The sequence below is a fragment of the Molossus molossus genome, unplaced genomic scaffold (genome assembly GCF_014108415.1).
Source record: "Molossus molossus isolate mMolMol1 unplaced genomic scaffold, mMolMol1.p scaffold_m16_p_4, whole genome shotgun sequence".
In the NCBI taxonomy this organism is placed as follows: Eukaryota; Metazoa; Chordata; class Mammalia; order Chiroptera; family Molossidae; genus Molossus; species Molossus molossus.
The window spans coordinates 105,006,464-105,025,146 of NW_023425377.1; the positions used below are offsets into that span (position 1 = coordinate 105,006,464).

Genomic DNA, 18,683 nt, shown 5'->3' on the forward strand with positions numbered 1-18,683 from the left:
GAAGCATGAGGTGGCGAGGGACGACTGTAATACATGAATAAATGGATAGACAGGCACTTACATGGCAGGCACCATTCCAGTGCTTTTGTACAGTGCTGCGGAGAAGGGTAAAGCAGGGCAAGGGGAACAGGGAAAGTGATGCAAGGGAAGTATTTTAAATAGGATGATTAGGGAAAGCATAATTGGTCAGGACATATTTGAACATAGACCTGAAGGAAGTAATGGGAAGAACTATGCAGCTATATGGGGAGAGCATTTGGGCAGAGGGGATATAGCCAGTTTAAAGGCACTGAGGTAGCAGCATATTTTCCTCTTTTAAAAAAAACAAGGACAGAAAGAGTGGAGCAAAGTGAAAAAGAGAGTCTGGTAGAATATGAGTGCAGAATGGTAGAAATACTTCTATTCTGAATGAGATGGGAGACTTTCGTTAGATTTTGAGTTAGCAGAGTGATCTGACTTACTTTATCATATATTCCAGATACTTAGTACTAGTCAGTTTGGCTATAGTAATGAACAAATAAATTACTAATTTGGAGTGTAGAGAGTTACAATATGAAGTTAGAGTGTTAGTAAGTGGTGTGGCCAGAAGAGGATGGTGATTACGGAAGCCTTTTTAGGATTTAATGAACTTCCTAACTCCTTGCAGAATGTGATTCCAAGCTTTGAGTTATCCTTCTGGTGATTAGTACATTGTGGTTTCTTTTCCTGTCATCTTTGTCTTAAAGCTTCTTAAATGACTTTGTAGCTCAAACCTAATGAATCCTGCCTGCCATATAGCTTCTGAAAATGTTAATATTGTGCAGTCATTTGGAGGCTTTGGCAATTTGCTAAAGTCATCCCTTGCTTTATTAGTGTAACCAGTATTCCTCATTGTCTTCTGTGATTTCAAGGTTAGTTTTTGCCTTGGACTCTTGTTTTGAGGCTTATAACTCTAGTTCACTCTGAGACAGGTTTTCAGAGCTCAGTTTAGCATATGTACTTTGTCCACTTTGATTCCTTTAAGCATTCAGAGATGAGCAGTTCAAATGGTTTTAGATAATCAAAAGTCTTTTGAAAGCAAGGTTCATGAGAACCTGTTGAAAAGTTTGTGAGACACTGATTTAAAAAATAAATGCACTGAAATTTGGTCTGAAGGTGGTACCGCTGAGTCAACAGGTATAATAACTAAAAGTTGCCCTGCATTTTTTAGGATTTGGGAAAAGTCATGAAGTAGTTCTGTTTTACCTAAATAATCTTAATTTTGAATTTTTAAGAGTAAAATTATTGCCCTGGCCAGTTTGGCTCAGCGGTTAGAGCGTCGGCCTGTGGTCCGGAGAGACTCGGGTTCGGTTCCCGCTAAGGGCACGTACCTCGGTTGCAGTTTGTCCCCGGTCCTGGTTGGGTCGTGTAGGTGGCAACCACTCGATGTGTCCCTTTCACGTCGATGTTTCTCTCTCTCTCTCTCTCCCTCCCACACTCTATCTGAACAAAAAATAGAAAAAATGTCCTCGGGTGAGGATTAAAAAAAAAAAAAAAAGAGTAAAATTATTATATTATTTCATCTTGGGATGGAGCTGACTGTAAGTATTTCCCCCTTTGGTTACCTTAGGTTAGGCTCTCTCTGGGCTTCACAGTACAGTGAAAGATGCCACAAGAATGTCATCCCCTCTTACAGGAGGAAAAGTAATCCAGTGATTACTTTATACAAAGTCCAACTTTATTTAATATGGACTATATGAACTTTTGATATATTTGAAAAATTTTAGTGATGAATATCTATATCTATATTGAAGCTTTTAGTATCACTAATCATTTATCTTCTGCTAGATGACCAGAATCAGAACAATGGGTAATGCAGTGGCTGTTTCATTGATAGGTCAGAATACCCTGTGAATCGTGCATTGCAAGCAGTGCCCTGTCTAGAGGATTTAGATCAAGTAGGTGCAGTTCATTTTAACTATTTGAAGACTGTATTTGTGATTTCCCCTACTCAGAAAAATGTATTTGTAACATCAAATCAGTGCTTTCACAGTTGTTATGGACATGCCCGTGCACAGAGGGCAAAAGCATTTGTCACCTGGCACTCATGTTCCTAGATGAGGTCAAACAGGGTGACCCTTGCTTTCTTGTTTCAGCTTATACTATGAGTGTTTCCTTTTCCTAGTCCATTTAATGAAACATTTTTCATTAAAAGTTTTTCGTGCTCTTATTGGTGTTTAAATTGGCCCCAAGCAGTGATGAGGTGCTGTCTAGAGTTGTGGTGTGCCTTATGCAGAACATACATGTGTTAGATGAGCTTTCTTCAGGCATGCGTTATAGTGCTGTTGGCCATGAGTTCAGAGTTACCGAATAGAAACGTCATTTAAATAGCATGTCTTCACATAGAAACCCATACATAAAAAGATTATGTATTGATCCGTTGGCAGAAATGTCATGCCTATAGGCTTATAGGCACTTAACCCTGTGGCTCTCCTGGAAGCGAGCAATCATTCAGTATTTGTGGCAACTTTATAGAACAGAGAACAGTTACCATTAATAATGAGAATGGACTATGTTTAATGAAAGGTGGTGACTTACAGAGACTTAAGGTATCTAAAACATTTTGTAATTTCCTTCCTCTGAAATGACTGTTTTAGGTCTGTTTGAACACATGTATTCAGAGTTAAACTGTAAATCTAATATTACTATGAATTCTGGTCAGATTAAAAGCCCTTGATTAACTTGTAAAGAAATGTTTCTAAATATTATCCTTTAGAAAATTAGTGTGTTCCTGAAACATATTGAGGTCTCAGAAAATCTTTGTTTTAGAGTAATAATCTTTAAGGATTGTAGTGATTCTGGTTTTGGAAAAAGAAGGCAATATCATTGTTAGAGAATATATTCTTATGTAGTTAGTAGACTGAGGTACACAAAAGAAAACTCAGTTGAGTGTCAATTTTTGGTCCCTGCTTTGCTAGAAGCTAGCCATCTGAGAAATTTACTTAATCTCTTTGAGCTCAATTGCTTGTCTGTGAAGTGAGAAACAGTTTTAATTTAAAATGTCTATGATTTTTGAAAATCAGTATTATTCCTGACTTTGAATTATTTGCATTCTCATTATGCTCAATTGTCAAGGAAATTGTATAATTTGATGTCAGATATATTAGTCATCAGATTTTATTTTACAGACCTGTAGTGTAGTCTCACCACTTATTTATAAAAATGTAAGTTACATATTTGATCTATGTTGACGTTATATACTGGTAAGAAGAAATAAGAGAACATCCTGGCATTTTACATTTTTTCCCCCCAAGGATATAGGATTCTGTTTGTATTTTATATGACACAGTATCCAAAATTATATAAAAAGTTTTATCTAAAAAAGTTTAGAATTAGAATTTAAAAAGCAAGAATATGCATTTTTTTTTTTGATAATATGTCATTTATCAATGTTCCTGTGTGGCAGTTTCAAGTTTTAGATCATGGGTGCTTAAAATCTCTTTTAATGTGGAGCTTTATAAACCATTTTTTTATTTATATATATGTATTTTTTTTTTTTTTTTTAGTATGTTTTTATCGACTTTTCAGAGAGAGAAGAAGGGAAAGAGAGAGAAACATTAATGTCAGAGAAAAACATTGATTGGCTGCCTCTTGCGTGCCCCCTACTGGGGATCGAGCCCACAACCCATGCATGTGCCCTGACTGGAAATCTAACTGGGACCTCCCAGACCATGGGACAATGCTCAATCCACTGAGCCACACCGCCTGGACATATATAAACTATTTTTTTTAATTCATTTATTTTTGTTACAGATGTTTCTCCTTTTTCCCTGCAGACACCCTTCTTCCTATATAAACTATTTTTTAAAAGGTACTTTTTACCCCTTAAAATATTTAGGAGTGGATTCTGATTTCTTATTAACTACTAGATAAATATTTTAATTAGGTCATTCATTTATTTAATAAATTATTATTAGAACTAATTTTCTAGAAATACTGTTTTATTTTATTTTATTTTAAATCATCACCTGAGGTATGTTGAGGAAGAGAGAGAGAGAGAGAGAGAGACATCAGTGTGAGAGAGAAACATCAATCGGTTGCCTCCTGTAAGTGCCACAACCCAGGATAAAACCTACTACCTTTTAGTGTACAGTATGACTCTCTAACCAACTAAGCCACCCAACCAGGGCTTAGAAATACTATTTTTGTTTAATTATAATTTTATGAATATCAACAGAAAGCGAAAATTTATTATCTTCATTCCCATTTTTATTACTAAAATAGGTTAGAAATATATAATCCAATATATATACTGTTTGAAAAAATTTTAGCCCGGCCATTGTGGCTTACTGGTTGAGCGTTGACCCATGCACCAAGAGGTCGCTGGTTTGATTCCTGATCAGGGCACATGCCGCGTTGTGGGCTGGGTCCCCAGTGGGGGGCATGCAGGAGACGGCCAATCAATGTTCTCTCTCATAGATGTTTCTTTCTCTCTCTCTAAAATCAATAAATGAAAACTTTTTTTTTTTTAAAGAAATTTTTTATATGCCCATCAATTAGATATTTTCAGCTTCTAATATTCTGGAATTCCTGTCTTCTGACTTTTAGCTGTGTTGTTTATTTTACATTAGCTATGCTTTAAGTTTGACTTTTCAGCTTGGATTTAACAGTTTTGACCAGGTCTATTTATAAGAATCTGTATTATTTTGAAAGGTATTTACATGTTACACTGTAAAGATATTTACATGTTACACTGTAAATACACAATTTATTGGCTTAAATTAAGACACTTTCTTTTCTCTTCCCCCCAATATAACATTAAAGTTACACAATGATAGAGATTTGAATTTTTATTATTTATAATTAGTAACAGAACTATTCATTGATGACAAGTTCTGCCAATAATAAATTTTCTATTTGTTGATAGGTTGACTGCTATTCTTTATGACTTGTTTTATGACCTTTGTTCTCTCATCTTTTTGCTTTGTAAGTTACTCTTAATATGTCATTAAACCTGTTTCAATCTTGTAAAACTATGCCTGTTAGGTTGGGCCTACAAAGGACAATTTGCTTGGGGGGGCCTGCATTATCCCAGGCATCATCCCTGATTTCATGCCGTTCTATGCATAAATATGCAAGTGAAAAATGTTCTTGTTAGTGTTAGGAAAGCTAGCCTTAAATATAGTTACTAAGGCAAGATTTTGATTCTCTCTTTGAAGAAAACCTATAAACAAGAGATTTACTTTTTTTAATTAATTTTTTTTTTTTATAATCCTCACCCAAGGACATTTTTGTATTTATCTTCAGATAGAGCAAGAAGGAGAGAGGGAGGAAGGGGAGAGAAACATGGACTTGAGAGAAACACATCAACTGGTTGCCACCCACACGACCCCAACTGGTGCGGGGGACAAACTGCAACTGTGGTAAGTGCCCTTAGCGGGAACCGAACCTGGGACTCTGGTTCGCAGGCCAACGCTGCAACTGCTGAACCAAACCGGCCAGGGCCAAGAGATTTACCTTTATATAATTGGGATACTATATATATTCATTTGTGATTTTTGTCAGTGTTTTTCAGTGTCTTATTTTTAACCTGCTGTCCTGTGATGTTTTTCAGTTTGTCTTTGACAAGTATTATTAGATGGTAAGATTTTGATTACCTTTATTTTCTGGAGTTTATCTTATTGTGCTAGCCTGAGTTGTAAATAAGAATCTTTTGACCTTTAAAAGCCACATTTCATATATATTACATCATGGTTTATTGATTACATCCGATCATCAAAATCATATGCGCCAAGGGAAGTTCCCTTCCTCTCTCCTTAGAGGACTATTTCATATTTCCCTCTTCAGATTTCGAATACCTCCTCTCCCAAGATCACTCTCAGCTGATGACCTTGCTTCCTACTTTAATCAATTCAAAAAAAGAAGGAATGAGAAAGGAACTTCCAAAGACTCCTGCCACTATAAAAATCTTACCTATTTTCAATTGTTTCCACATTGAGAAATATAGTAAAAATAAATAAATAAAATTAATTTAAGTACCTATAATACAACTGTGCTTTCCATATAATACTATAAACAGTGTATCCATTTTCCTAACTAAAACTGGTTCCTCCACTTTTGAATTCTTTTTCATCCCCTTTTAACAACTAAAGACATCACCATTCTTTTTCTTGCTTGTATTATCTACTTTTTATTTTGAACTGGATCATTCTTGTTATACAGATATACTGCTAATTATCCAATCTTAAAGAATAAAACATCTTTCCTACCATTACCCATTTTCCCTACCAAATACCACTCCCTTGTTTGTTCCCTTTTGCAGCAAACTTCTAACTTGTCCATATTGACGACCCCTGTTCTCTTATCCCAGTATCTTAGCTCTGCTTTAATAAGACTTCAGCTATCAAAAATTGCTCCCATTACTAGCGACTTCTGAGTTGCTAAACCCAGTGGTCAGTTCTTTGTTTTCATTCCATTGATCTGTCACAATGGTGGTTGTTATTTTCTTTCTCCTCTTGGATGTCTTTTATGTGGCTTCAAGGATACCACTCATTTCTGATTTTCTTTCTCAGTCATCTTTGCTGGTTACGGCCTCTTCTTTCAGAATGTTGGAGTGCCTCAGGGCTTAATTTTTGGAACTTTTTCTACACTTAATGTTTCTAGTATAATTAAAATTCAAGAATTCCCCCCACCCCAACAGTATAGCTTATTTCTTAGAAAGTGTAGATTATAGAAAATGAAATTAAATATTGCTATTTTCAAACTATCAGACTTTCTTGATCTTGTTTCAAAGCTTGCAATGAGAACTGTGGACCTCTGTGGGATTAACCATATAGTAGCAAGGGTTGGAAATGTAAATAAGACTGTTTTATCCGAAGACCACTGTGATACAATATAGTTACTCTTGAGGTGTGATAGAAATGGATAGTGTATTTCTTATGTCTTGCAAACCCTTAAAAATTTTTTATATGAACTTGTGTAATGTGTTGGTATTATTTGAACATGTCCATATTTTTTCAAAGGATGAAATTTAAAAATAAACATTATGAAAAGTTTCTGTCAGATTAGATTTTAGAGCCTATGTTAAAAAATATAAAAGTAAATATGCTTGATATATAAAATTTGAGAAATATGGAGAAATAATACCATTGCCTAAATGCAGTTTATATTTTGAAATATTGTCTCCTAGTCTTTATGTAGTTTAAAAGTCATGCTATGATCATATCATTTCCTACTTTTTGCTATTAGCATAATATAATTAATATAAGCATCCATGTTTTCACATTAAAAATTGAGCATCATTTTTAGGGATTGCACTGATTCCTTTGTCTTGAACATTTAGATTTTGCTTATTTTTATTGACATTTTAATTTTTTTACTTTTGTGGATAAAGCTGCAGTGAGCATCCTATGCATAATTTTTTTTTCTATTTTAGGATTACTTCCTTAGGCTAGATTGCCAGAAGTGGAGTTACTGGGTCAGAGGGTATGATCTTCTGAACTTTTTTCTTTAAAAAAAAAATAAAATTTTTTAGTTTATTTGTTATCCAGTTGATTTGTATTCATTGTGAAAAGTGAAACCATAATGATTATTCTGGGTACCTGGCAGACAATTGTGTCTAAAGGCAAGGTTCTGTGATCAGAGAAGTTCGGGAAATTCCTGGGGTAAAAAAAGCCTTTTTAACTTGGCTTACCTCAGCATTTCCTGAACTTAACTGAGTATTGGATGTTTTCTGTGTGTGATACACTTTTTAGCATTTTGTGGAAGTTTTACAAAAGATACAGTTTATGAACTACTGATCCAAAATTTCAAATTGTTTTTAGTGGTCAGAGCAAGTAAATCTTCATTCTAAAATTATTTTTTAAAAGGAGATTAAATAAAGCTGCTTACTATGTGATTTTTGGCTATGCCTTTATAAAGTCTCATAACTTGTAAAATTTAGACTTTCTATATTGATTCCTAAAGAACATCTTAATGCCTCAGTGGCATCATATACTTTTTATCATCTTTAATAAAATTTCAAATTAGACATAAAACATAAAAGTAGAAGATGATGTAATTGTACAAACCTTTTTTGTCCCCCTTCATTTTCCCCTACAGAATGTGAAAACCTTTGCATCTTCTGATAGTCTAGCCAAGGTCCAAGAAGTAGCAAGCTGGCTTTTGGAAATGAATCAGGAACTGCTCTCTGTGGGCAGCAAAAGACGACGAACTGGAGGCTCTCTGAGAGGTAACCCTTCCTCAAGCCAGGCAGATGAGGAACAGATGAATCGTGTGGTGGAGGAGGAACAGCAGCAGCAACAGCTAAGGCAGCCAGAGGAGGAGCACACCGCAAGGAATGGTGAAATCATAGGAGCAGAACCTAGACCTGGAGACCAAAATGATTCCCAGCAAGGACAGTTGGAAGAAAACAATAATCGCTTTATTTCAGTAGATGAGGACTCCTCAGGAAACCAAGAAGAACCAGAGGAAGATGAAGAACGTGCTGGGGAACAGGATGAGGAGGATGAAGAGGAAGAGGAAATGGACCAGGAGAGTGATGATTTTGATCAGTCTGATGACAGTAGCAGGGAAGATGAACATACACATAGTAACAGTGTCACAAACTCCAGTAGTATCGCGGACCTGCCTATTCACCAATTCTCCTCCCCATTCTATACAAAGACAACAAAAGTGAGTATATTTAGTCTGCTGTGCACTTGAGTAATTTTACTTATCTATATTAATTTCAATAAAAGTTTTCTCCCAGTCTTTGTATTACTGCAAAATTATTCTTCAGATGTGTAATAATAAAATGGATTGATTTTTGTTTTACAGAAGATATTAGAAAATTTTGGAAATAGAAATACTGATAATAGGACATTCTTATTACAAATGGAGGGAAGGTCATTGATCCTATTTATTATGATGAAAAATCATTAATATCAAATATTATTATAAATTTTGTCCCTGGGAAAGAGGTTAGTGGGCTGTGTGCAGTGGAAGGGGTTGGGGTGAAACATGACTTGTGTAAATTAGGCAGTAAAAAATCTTGTCTTATTACAAAATGCAGCCTGTGGGATGGCTTATGTATTCACAGGTGTTACTCCAAGGCACACGTTACCAGAAGTTACCTTAAATTCATTTTCTTATGATGATTAAATTGTATTCTTTGTAAATAGTCTTCTCTTTATTATGTAGTTAAAGATGAGACTACAGCCTGAATATGAATTTTTGGTTTTGGTGAAATCTGAATTGGTGTTTTTAAAAGTTATAAAGTACTAAACACTGACATTTAAGATTTTTCCTACATTATGAAACAACAAGAATTCATGGTGCTATCTTCACTGCTTGCTTTCCTCCAGATTTTATTATAAATACAATATTCAGGAACACCAGAATCATTGTTTTTTCTCTCTAACTCCATTTCAATAGGACACTGTTTATTTCTCAAAGGGATTTGAATATTTACTATAGGGTAACAAATCGTTTAGACTGTGAGAGATAGGAGGAGATGATGTGAAGAGGCTGAGATTTCCATTTTCTGTCAAGTTTCTGCCACTGCTTCCCTTGCCTGCAGTTGTCCTGTCCCATCCCATTCCTGAGAGATAATCTCTGTTGTATTTGCCTCTCTGTCTCATTTAGCATGGAGTTAGCCATAGACATATTTTAAAAGGTGAACGAACGGTTAGACTCCTATCTAAACTGGAGGAATCTTATCATCTCGGGGACTTGCTGATTAGTCTAGTGCTGAGAAAAACAGTTTCTTTGGGTATAGTCCTTTGAGGCTATGCCAGAGGTCAGGAACTAGAATACACTAACCAGTCATACTGTCATGCTTCTCAGTTTTATCTTTGCTACTGGACAGGCAGGGAGGTGCTGAAATGTGTAAGTCTGTCTGAGCTGGAGGGAGGAAGTGGTTGGGCAGCTGCAGTAAATTTGGTCTTCTCAGTGTTTGTTCTTTGGGGTGGCATGTGGGCTTTTTTCCTCAATACGTTCCTAGATGCTGTATCACTTAAAATTGTGATCATGACCAGGGGCGGGAATTGTGGAGAGAAAGAAGATGCATTATTTCTTTCACTACCCAGTCTTTCTAGTGTATTCTCCCCACCCACCCCTATCAAAATTTAGTCAAAGTGAAATTATATAGTGTCTGGGCTTTGCTTCAAAATAATACCGAAGGGGAGAAAAAGGAGGAGGGTATAGATTGGCCATGAGTTACTAATTGTTGAAACTAGATTATAGGGATGTGAGGGTTCATGGATATTATTCTGTGTAGTTTTTCAAGTATGTTTAAAGTTTTCCATGATAAAATGTGCTTGTTGTCAAGAAAGTGAATACACACACACACCACCACCACCACCACCACCACCACCACATTATAACCAAAACTGGAAATGGGAGTTTTCTTTACATACCTTGGTTTTATTGACTAGCTCTTAAATAAGTGCTGACTTCTCTTCCACGTTGAATTTTATTTTAGCTGAATATTTTTACTGTTGAAATTATAGGAAATTTAATAAGACATCATGTATTTTTCCCCCACTGGAGTTAGAATTTATTGTAATCATTATTTTAGGCAGTGTTGCTATCTAATGCTCTATTCAAAGAGGGGAGGAAGTAAAAAGAATTTTACTCAGAATGAATGAGGTATTTAACAACTTCTATACTTCACCCCCCCATCCCCACCCCCAGGCTTCAGTGCCCATAGATCTTTACATTTGCATGCTCTCTGGTTCTTTATTTATCATTTGAAAATTAGATGAAAAATTCTGGATTTTTTTTTAGAGAGAGGAAGGTGGGGAGAGAGAAACATCGATATAAGAAACATCGATCAGCTGCTTCCCATATGCACCCCTAGTGGGGGGTTGAACCTGTAACCTAGGTATGTGCCCCAACTGGGAATTGAACCCACAACCTTTTTGGTGTATGGGATGATGTTCCAACCAACTGAGCAACCTGTCCAGGGCTGTAGTAGTTTACCCTATTATTCCTATTTATTTAATTTTAAATTTTACAGTGAACCATTGATTTAGCCCATAAACAATATACAGACAGATTTAACATCATCTCTTTTAAACTAACTTGACCTGGAATGAAATATCCTAGACACTTAGTTTAATACTTGAATTGCAATATCGTTTTTGCATCAGTGTGTGAAACTTAAACTCTTAACATGTTTATCCCTAATTCCCCTAGCCTGTCTGCTAGTGTAGATTTTATTTAGAGGTTTGATCTAAGAAAGAACTGCCTTCAGGTAGTTCCTTTTGTGGTTTTCAGCCATTTTATCATCCCTCTCTCCAGATGTTGACGCAGTGCTTTGAATCTCAGCCAGATGGCTCTAACACTAGCCTGCTTTGTTGGTAAGGCTCAGACCCTTCATAGTGCAATTTGTCCAGCTTCTGTCCCCACCATTTGATCTCTCTCTCCTTCAAGGTTACTGTGTCAAAGAAGGAGTTTATATCTCTCCTCTTTTTTCTGAGGATTCAGTGGAGGAATGGGGGTTTAGTATTTAATTGCATTGTCTTATTTAAGAAAAAAATCTAATCAAAACTAAGCCTTACTGAACAGTGCAAAACCACCAATGATTTCTGCTACATTTTAAATAAAAAACAAGAAAGCTAGCTGGAAAAAACAGACCTTTTTCTAAAAGGAGACGACGTCACAAAGTTCAGTGGGGAAACTTCTAGCACACAGGTTTGACAGGTGCTTTATTTATATATTTCCTTCAAGATGAAACCATAAACAGAACTTTTAGATATGTTTTATATATATTAAAACAAACTGTTTAAAAACAAACTGTTTTGGCCCTGGCCGGTTTGGCTCAGTGGTTAGAGCGTCGGCCTGCAGTCCAGAGAGACCAGGGTTCGGTTCCCGCTAAGGGCATGTACCTCGGTTGCAGTTTGTCCCCGGCCCTGGTTGGTTGTGCAGGTGGCAGCCGCTCGATGTGTCCCTTTCTCATCGATGTTTCTCTCTCTCTCTCTCTCTCCCACCCTCCCTCCCTCCCTCCCTCCCTCCCTCCCACTCTATCTGAACAAAAAATGAAAAAATAACCTCCTCAGGTGGGGATTAAAAAACAAAACAAAACAAACTGTTCTGAATTTGGTGACTCTTGGGTTCTGAATACAGATTACTATTTTGTACATATAAGCCCACAGGCATATACTGAGTACTGATAGCAGAGATAGGTGTGTGTATGCATTTATATGTTGTGTACATATACACATATACATATATGTGTGTATATGTGCTTTTGATATGTTCTTCATTTTGAGGTCATTTGTCTCCATAAATATGGCAAAAAGAATATAAAATGATTTAATTGCCAAGGTGGCGAAGCCCTTCTATGGAAATAGGATTTCAGTTGAAATTGGCCTGTTTTTGTCCATTGCTGAAACTCTTCTTTAGGATCATTCCAAGAGTACTTTATTTTTTAAATAATATCACTTAAAAAGCAAATGTTAGTCACACATGTGTATAAATGTATTTAGTACTGTAAATGGGGGAAAGCTCTCTCTATTTCATATACTTTATTTTGGAGCAGCCTTAAATTCTTGATTATATACATAAGACACTTCTATAAACATTACCCTAGGCCACAGTTTCAAGTCTTTAAGAAGTCTTTGAGAAGAGTAGAGGTGTAATAATCATTTTAAAATCCCATTTTTAATAGAAGGCTTAGCCTTCTATTGTTTTACCCAGCATATCCTTCAGATTTTGTTTTTTGACAGTTTCTTAACATACCCAGTTGGACAACTAGACTGAATTATTCATCATTCCTGAACATGTTGTATATGTAGATATGATATTAATGAAAAAATCATTTTTGGCCCTTCTTTGCATTAGTTTTTCTTTGAAAACTATCAAAAGTCTTAGGACAATCTTTTCTTCCCGTAGTCACCAAAGGTTTGTTTTTATGGGAGCCTATGGTGATAATATAGACATTCCAGTCAAGCATATTATCAGGCAAGAATTGGTATTTATTAAGACCATACTGTTTGCAAGTTCCTATGATGGATAAGTAAGCAGAAGTTAGAGAGACCAGATGATTTACCCAAAAATCACTCTGTGACGGGAAGTTTAATCTAGATCTGTCTAATTTCAAAACAAGACAGAACATCCTTTCTTTCCATGTGCTATGCTGCCCCTTAGGTAGGATTTGGCAAACATGACTAAGATTTTCAGCAGAACTACAAGTCTGTGTAGGTTCTAGACTCTGGAGTGTGGTGGCTTTCTAATGCCATGTCACATTTGCAATCACCAGAGCTACCCTTTAGAAAACACAGAGCTCTGTTCAGTCTTTTCTTTGTGTATTTAACAGTGTTGACGATAGGAGTGCTCAAGGCTCAAGTTGTAACAGGAAGATATGACAATGACATTTGAGACTGGATAACAGATACCACTCTCTCTAGAGATAATCAAATGTGCTTCTTATCCAGGGGTTGTATGCTGGCCATTTCTGTCAGTTTGATTAGTCTGCCTATAAATTCTGAAGTCAGTTTGCTTTCCCAGATAGGAAAGCCAATCGCTTCAGTTTTAACTCCCTCTGTCAAGAGGCTTATCACATTAAAGAATGAATGAATGAATGAATGAATGAATGAATGAAAGAAAGAAAGAAAGAAAGAAACTTGTTTTCTGAAGAGATGCCCAGCCCATACTAAAGACTTCTTTGACATGTTTAATGCAGAGTTACACTCATTTTCTACTGAAATGAAAAGCAAAAGAGATTACCATTACACCAGATCTCGTATCCTCCTGATCTTTTCATGAAGAGAACCATGTTTGAGCACCAATTTCTGCTGCTTCCCTGTCTGCCTTAGTGCCTTTCATCTGTTCTCACACAACTTCAGTCCTGATCTCAGATGAGTCTTTTTCCCATCCTAAAACTAATTCATTTTTAAAATCCTTTTTGCCGCAAATAAATAAATGTTTAATGCTTCTTGTCCACCAACTTCCAACCACTCTCCCCGGAACCACAGCAATTGGGAAACTTTAGGACAATGTGGCTAATATCTGAAATGTAATAGGGCACTAAAGTCTACTCTGTTATGGGTAGAAACCTAGAGAGTATGGCAGCTCCAGGACATCCTTGGTCTTGTCTTGTTCTTGTGAGACAAAGAACTCAAGTTCAAATTCTGTTAGGTGACACGTCCAGAGAACAAAAAGTGTTGTGTAATGTTAGTCATCCTGAATAACATTCACCAGTAAGCACAGCCCAACTAATAACCATGCCTCCTGCCTTTGTGTGAAGGAGGAAGAACTGGAAACAATCACTCAGCTTAGTTTAACCTAATTTTAAATATGTGGAGAGGGCAGTAGAAGTGGAGGAAAAGGAGGCACGCTAGAGAAGATAGGTTTTTCCCTTAACATAGTAGAATGACGAGAGCTTTTCAGATTTGAGCTTGCAGTCTGATTTTGCCATTTATTATATGACTGTAAGTATGTAATCTCACTGAGCTGTTTCTTTAGCTATAAAATAAGACCACAGTACCAACTTCTCAGGATTTTTGTAAGAATTAAGTGAAGTAGCATATATAAAGCAAGTAGTATAGTGCCTGGGACACTCAGGTAGTTTACAGATATAGGCCTGCACCCTCATTGTGTCTGTCTGTCATTCCTCACCCCTAATCTTATTCCCCTCAGCAGATACCAGTTTATCTGTGTGTTTTTTATGACCTTTAGAAGTGAGTCATTTTATCACCCTCTAGTGGAAAAAGATATATAGATAGAGGAATAGATACATATTTTTAAAAGGATACACAGGAGGATTGGGAAAACTATAATAAGCTGGGCCCATAGCTAATAAAAATAAAAATATGACAAACTTTCAAGGGATTGCTGTTCACAGATCTTCTAGTTGACAAGTATGTACCATTTCCTTTCATTAGAATTTAAGTCAGTTTCTCTAAACATTCTTCTTCTAAAACATCTATATATCTAAATATTCGAATCTTACAGTTGGGTGCCAATGTGAATTTTATTTTATGGTCAATTTATATTTCTTATCAGTTCAGTTTTAAAAATATTTGTTAACGTTATTTTAAACCATAACAGCTGTAAATGTTGGTCATGTTTAAATCTGTTTCACTGCAAGCAGTTAAAGATTACTTTGATTACAGGTTTTTATTCTAGACAAAAAAAAAATAGTCTCCCCACAGAATGGAGAACTAAAAAAAATTTTAAGTGTTTCACTGGTTTGTACACAGAGAAGATAAACATCTCTGAGTATCCACAAATACCGCAAATAGTTATCCCCAACATGTTCCTGAGGCAAATTGTTTTATTTGTGTGTAGTTACAGCGACCTAATCTGTGTCAATGTTGTTTTTGTTGGTATTAGGGAAGATATTGTGAAGATGATAAAGGAATATGTCATAGTGGATTCTGTTTCTAACTTGGGTAGACAACTTCAGAATGATGTCTCAAGCTCCCATCATGTACCTAGGCCTTAGTCCTGCACTTCCGAATATTGGGCATCGTCAGCTGAGTAGACTTAAAACTACTGTTTTCTCTATACTGATATTTTATTTTCCTCCCCAGATTTACATTCTTTGTTAATATCCTGGTCTTCTGGTCATTTGGTGGAAAATAGGTTGACTTTTTCTTATTACCTAATTCTATGGGTCTGCTGAAAATTAAACAGAGTTGAACATTTGGACTTCCTTTATCTTACCCCCAGGTGCTTGTAAAGTAAAAATTGGCGAGTCAATGTTGAAAAATGCTAAGAGCATCTTTGCTTAGGTTTCTGTTTGCACTAGGCTATAATGGCATGTCCTTGACAATGAGTTGGCAGTATGAAGACTGGGTGAATTTTTTTAAATGGATTTTATCTCTGTAACCTCAATCTTTATATCTGGTACCCCATTTCCCACTGATGAAGCCAAATCCATAAGTGGATATTTGAAGTCTTTCATAATCTTACAGTTTCTTTCAACCTGATTTCATCTCCATGCCTCTACTTGGCTTTTATGACTTTGCTCCTTTCCAGTTAGCCAGATCCTTAAAAATCCAGGCCAAGTTCCGTCTTTATTTTATACCTTGTTAGAATTAGAAACTTTAAATCTTTGAACCCATTGTTGGTTTTCTACATTGCGCAGTTCATTTGGTATTTATCACGTCGTGACTTTTTTGTAAGTTTTGTTTTGAGTTGACATTTAATTCTTTTATTTTTTTGAACAGAAGAAATTTGATATATTTTTCTCTAGTGCTGATTCTGGTTGAGAGTTGAAGATTCACAAATTGTAATGTAAATGATTCTCATTTTAGCTCTTAAGGTGTACCCAGGCTAGACTATAAATTGTAAATAGGTATGCCATTTATGTTTATTTTTAAAATTCATGCATTCAATATAAAGATGGTTACATTGAGGAATATTACAATACAGTTAGTAGTTCTAGAGTAAGACTCCCTGTGGAGAAGTTAAAATCCCAGTTTAAGAACTATGTTGTTAAGGTGCAGAAATCAACTGAAGGTAACTCATACAGCCATTACAAAACGTATTTTTAGAGAAAATTTAATAGCAGGGAAATGTTTATAAATAATGTTTACTAAAAATGTAGAACTCAAAACTATGTATACAATATGATCTTAGTTATGAAGCGGATATGCATTAATCTCTGTATACACGCATGGGAAAAGATCAGAAATAATTAAACCAAGTGTTAGTAATTTTCTCTGAGTATGATCGAATTAGTTCTGTTTTTTTCTTATATAAGGTCATTTTACCACATGCTCTAGTAATAGTTTAGCATGGTGGTATCCTTCCTTGTTTTTAAGACATTTATTTTAAAATGAGGTTTCTTTCAAGAGTTAGTCACAGGAGCCTTGATAGCACTTTTGGCTTTCCATGAAACATGAATGTCTTTCATTTTAAAATCCTACTGTGAGCAATTTCAAAGTCTGTGTTTTAAAATATAATTCTAAAGTGCTTTACCAGGAATTCACCAGTACTTTCCCTCTCCTCCCCTCTTCTCAACTCCCCATTTCTTCACACTAATGAATATATTTAAACTGCTTAGGTTTTCCATCCTAATTTTAAGTCTCCTGAGATAGAATCTGAATTAGAGGGGGAATTTTGAGATCACCAAGTCTGAACCTGTGCCCAGCAGTTTTATCAATAGACTTGGGCATGAAAATGAAGTCATTTCTAGAGAATATTACAGTATGAAATAACATTATATATTTACACTTCTTTTTTTTTAATCCTCACCTGAGGATATTTTTCCATTGATTTTCAGATAGAGGGGGAGGGAAGGAGGGAGAGAGAGAGAGGGTAAGAAACATCGATGTGAGAGAGACACATCAATTGGTTGCCCCCCACACGACCCCAACCAGGCCTGGGGATTGAGCCACAACCGAGGTACATGCCCTTGACCAAATCAAACCCACGACTCTTTGGTCCAAGGGCCGATGCTGTAACTGCTGAGCTAAACCAGCCAGGGCTACACAGTTCTTTATGTTCACATTTATTACTCTTCTTTGGTCCTTGTTCTTCCATCTAAAGATGGCAGCTCTTATCGGAGAAGACTGCCATCATGTTCCTCCATAATCCTTCTCCAGACTGAATGCCATCAATGTGTCTTTCAGGATCACCGCCCTGGTTGTTCTTCTGGACAAATTGCTCTTGAATGTTGTGTCCTGTATTTAACATGGTGCTGCTGAGGTGCAGTAGGGCCAGGCTATCACCTGTTCTTCTTCTGAACCTCATCAGTGCAATGAAAACAGCATTAATGATGGTATTAGTAATATGATAATAAGCCATTTATTGAACACTATTTACTATGTGCCGGGACATTGTGTTAAATACTTCACACATATAATCTCATTTAATCTTAAAAGTCCTGTTTATGTAGGTTCTAATTTTTATCCCCACATCAGAGATGAGAAGCAAGTGAGCGAGATTAAGTAATTCATCAATGTGCAGCTAGAATTTGAACCCAGATTTCATTCTGAGTCCTGGTTGAACTTTTGTTAAAATTTGTTAGTAATTTTGAGAGGAGGTGGGCTGTAGAATAACCCATAAAGACACCACTTTAACCTCTGTTTTCATGCCGTCCCCAAAGTTGCCCTAACTTAATACCTATTTCCATGGCATATTTACTATGATTCATGTCACATTATATTAAACTTCTTTTTCTGCCTCTCTCCTATTCAAGCCCTTTGATTTATCTTGCCTAATAATATTTGTCATGTATAAGACATCCCAATGCCTAATAGTTTGTCAATAAATAATTATTGAATCCATTTTTACACATTACTAGCCAGTTTTTGAACACATGGATAGATATTTTACATGGCTAGCTAGGGTCAGTGTGTATACTATTTTGCATTCCTGCTTCTTGTAACATCCATGTGCAAGTTTTTGTGTGGACATAAGTTTTCAACTCTTTTTGGTAAATACCAACAAGTGCCATTGTTGGATTGAAAGTTAAAGAGTATGCTTAATTTCGTAAGAAATTACCGAACAGTATTCTAGAGTGCCTATACCATTCTGTATTCCCACGAGCAATGAATGAGAGTTCCTGTTGGCAGCATTTGATGATGTCAGTGTTTTTGGCTTTTGGCCATTCCGATAGGTATGTAGTAGCATCTCATTTTCTTATGAAATTCCATAATGACATATGATGTTCAGTAGCTTCTATCTTCACCTGTATTGTCTTCTTTGGTGAGGGGTGGTCTGCTCAGATCTTTTGCCTGATTTTTAATTGGGTTGTTTTCTCATTTTTGCATTTTAATTGGGTTGAGTTT

The 18,683-nt window shown here is 36.0% G+C and overlaps 1 protein-coding gene across 12 annotated transcripts in view; it reads left to right on the top strand.

Annotated features, from left to right (window-relative positions):
* Nucleotides 1–18,683, top strand: part of FBXW7 (F-box and WD repeat domain containing 7) — a 165,475-nt gene that overhangs the window by 65,527 nt on the left and 81,265 nt on the right. For 5 of the 12 annotated variants that reach the window (XM_036242023.1, XM_036242027.1, XM_036242029.1 and 2 more), the window contains 2 exons: nucleotides 7,394–7,443; nucleotides 8,059–8,631. In XM_036242023.1, the coding sequence (XP_036097916.1) occupies nucleotides 8,128–8,631 (504 nt within the window). In that variant the 5' untranslated portion in view covers nucleotides 7,394–7,443; nucleotides 8,059–8,127. Of the gene's footprint in view, nucleotides 1–1,894; nucleotides 1,917–4,925; nucleotides 4,945–5,580; nucleotides 5,600–7,393; nucleotides 7,444–8,058; nucleotides 8,632–18,683 lie in introns of those variants that run through there. The other 7 variants (XM_036242033.1, XM_036242021.1, XM_036242020.1 and 4 more) reach the window with 4 other exon arrangements.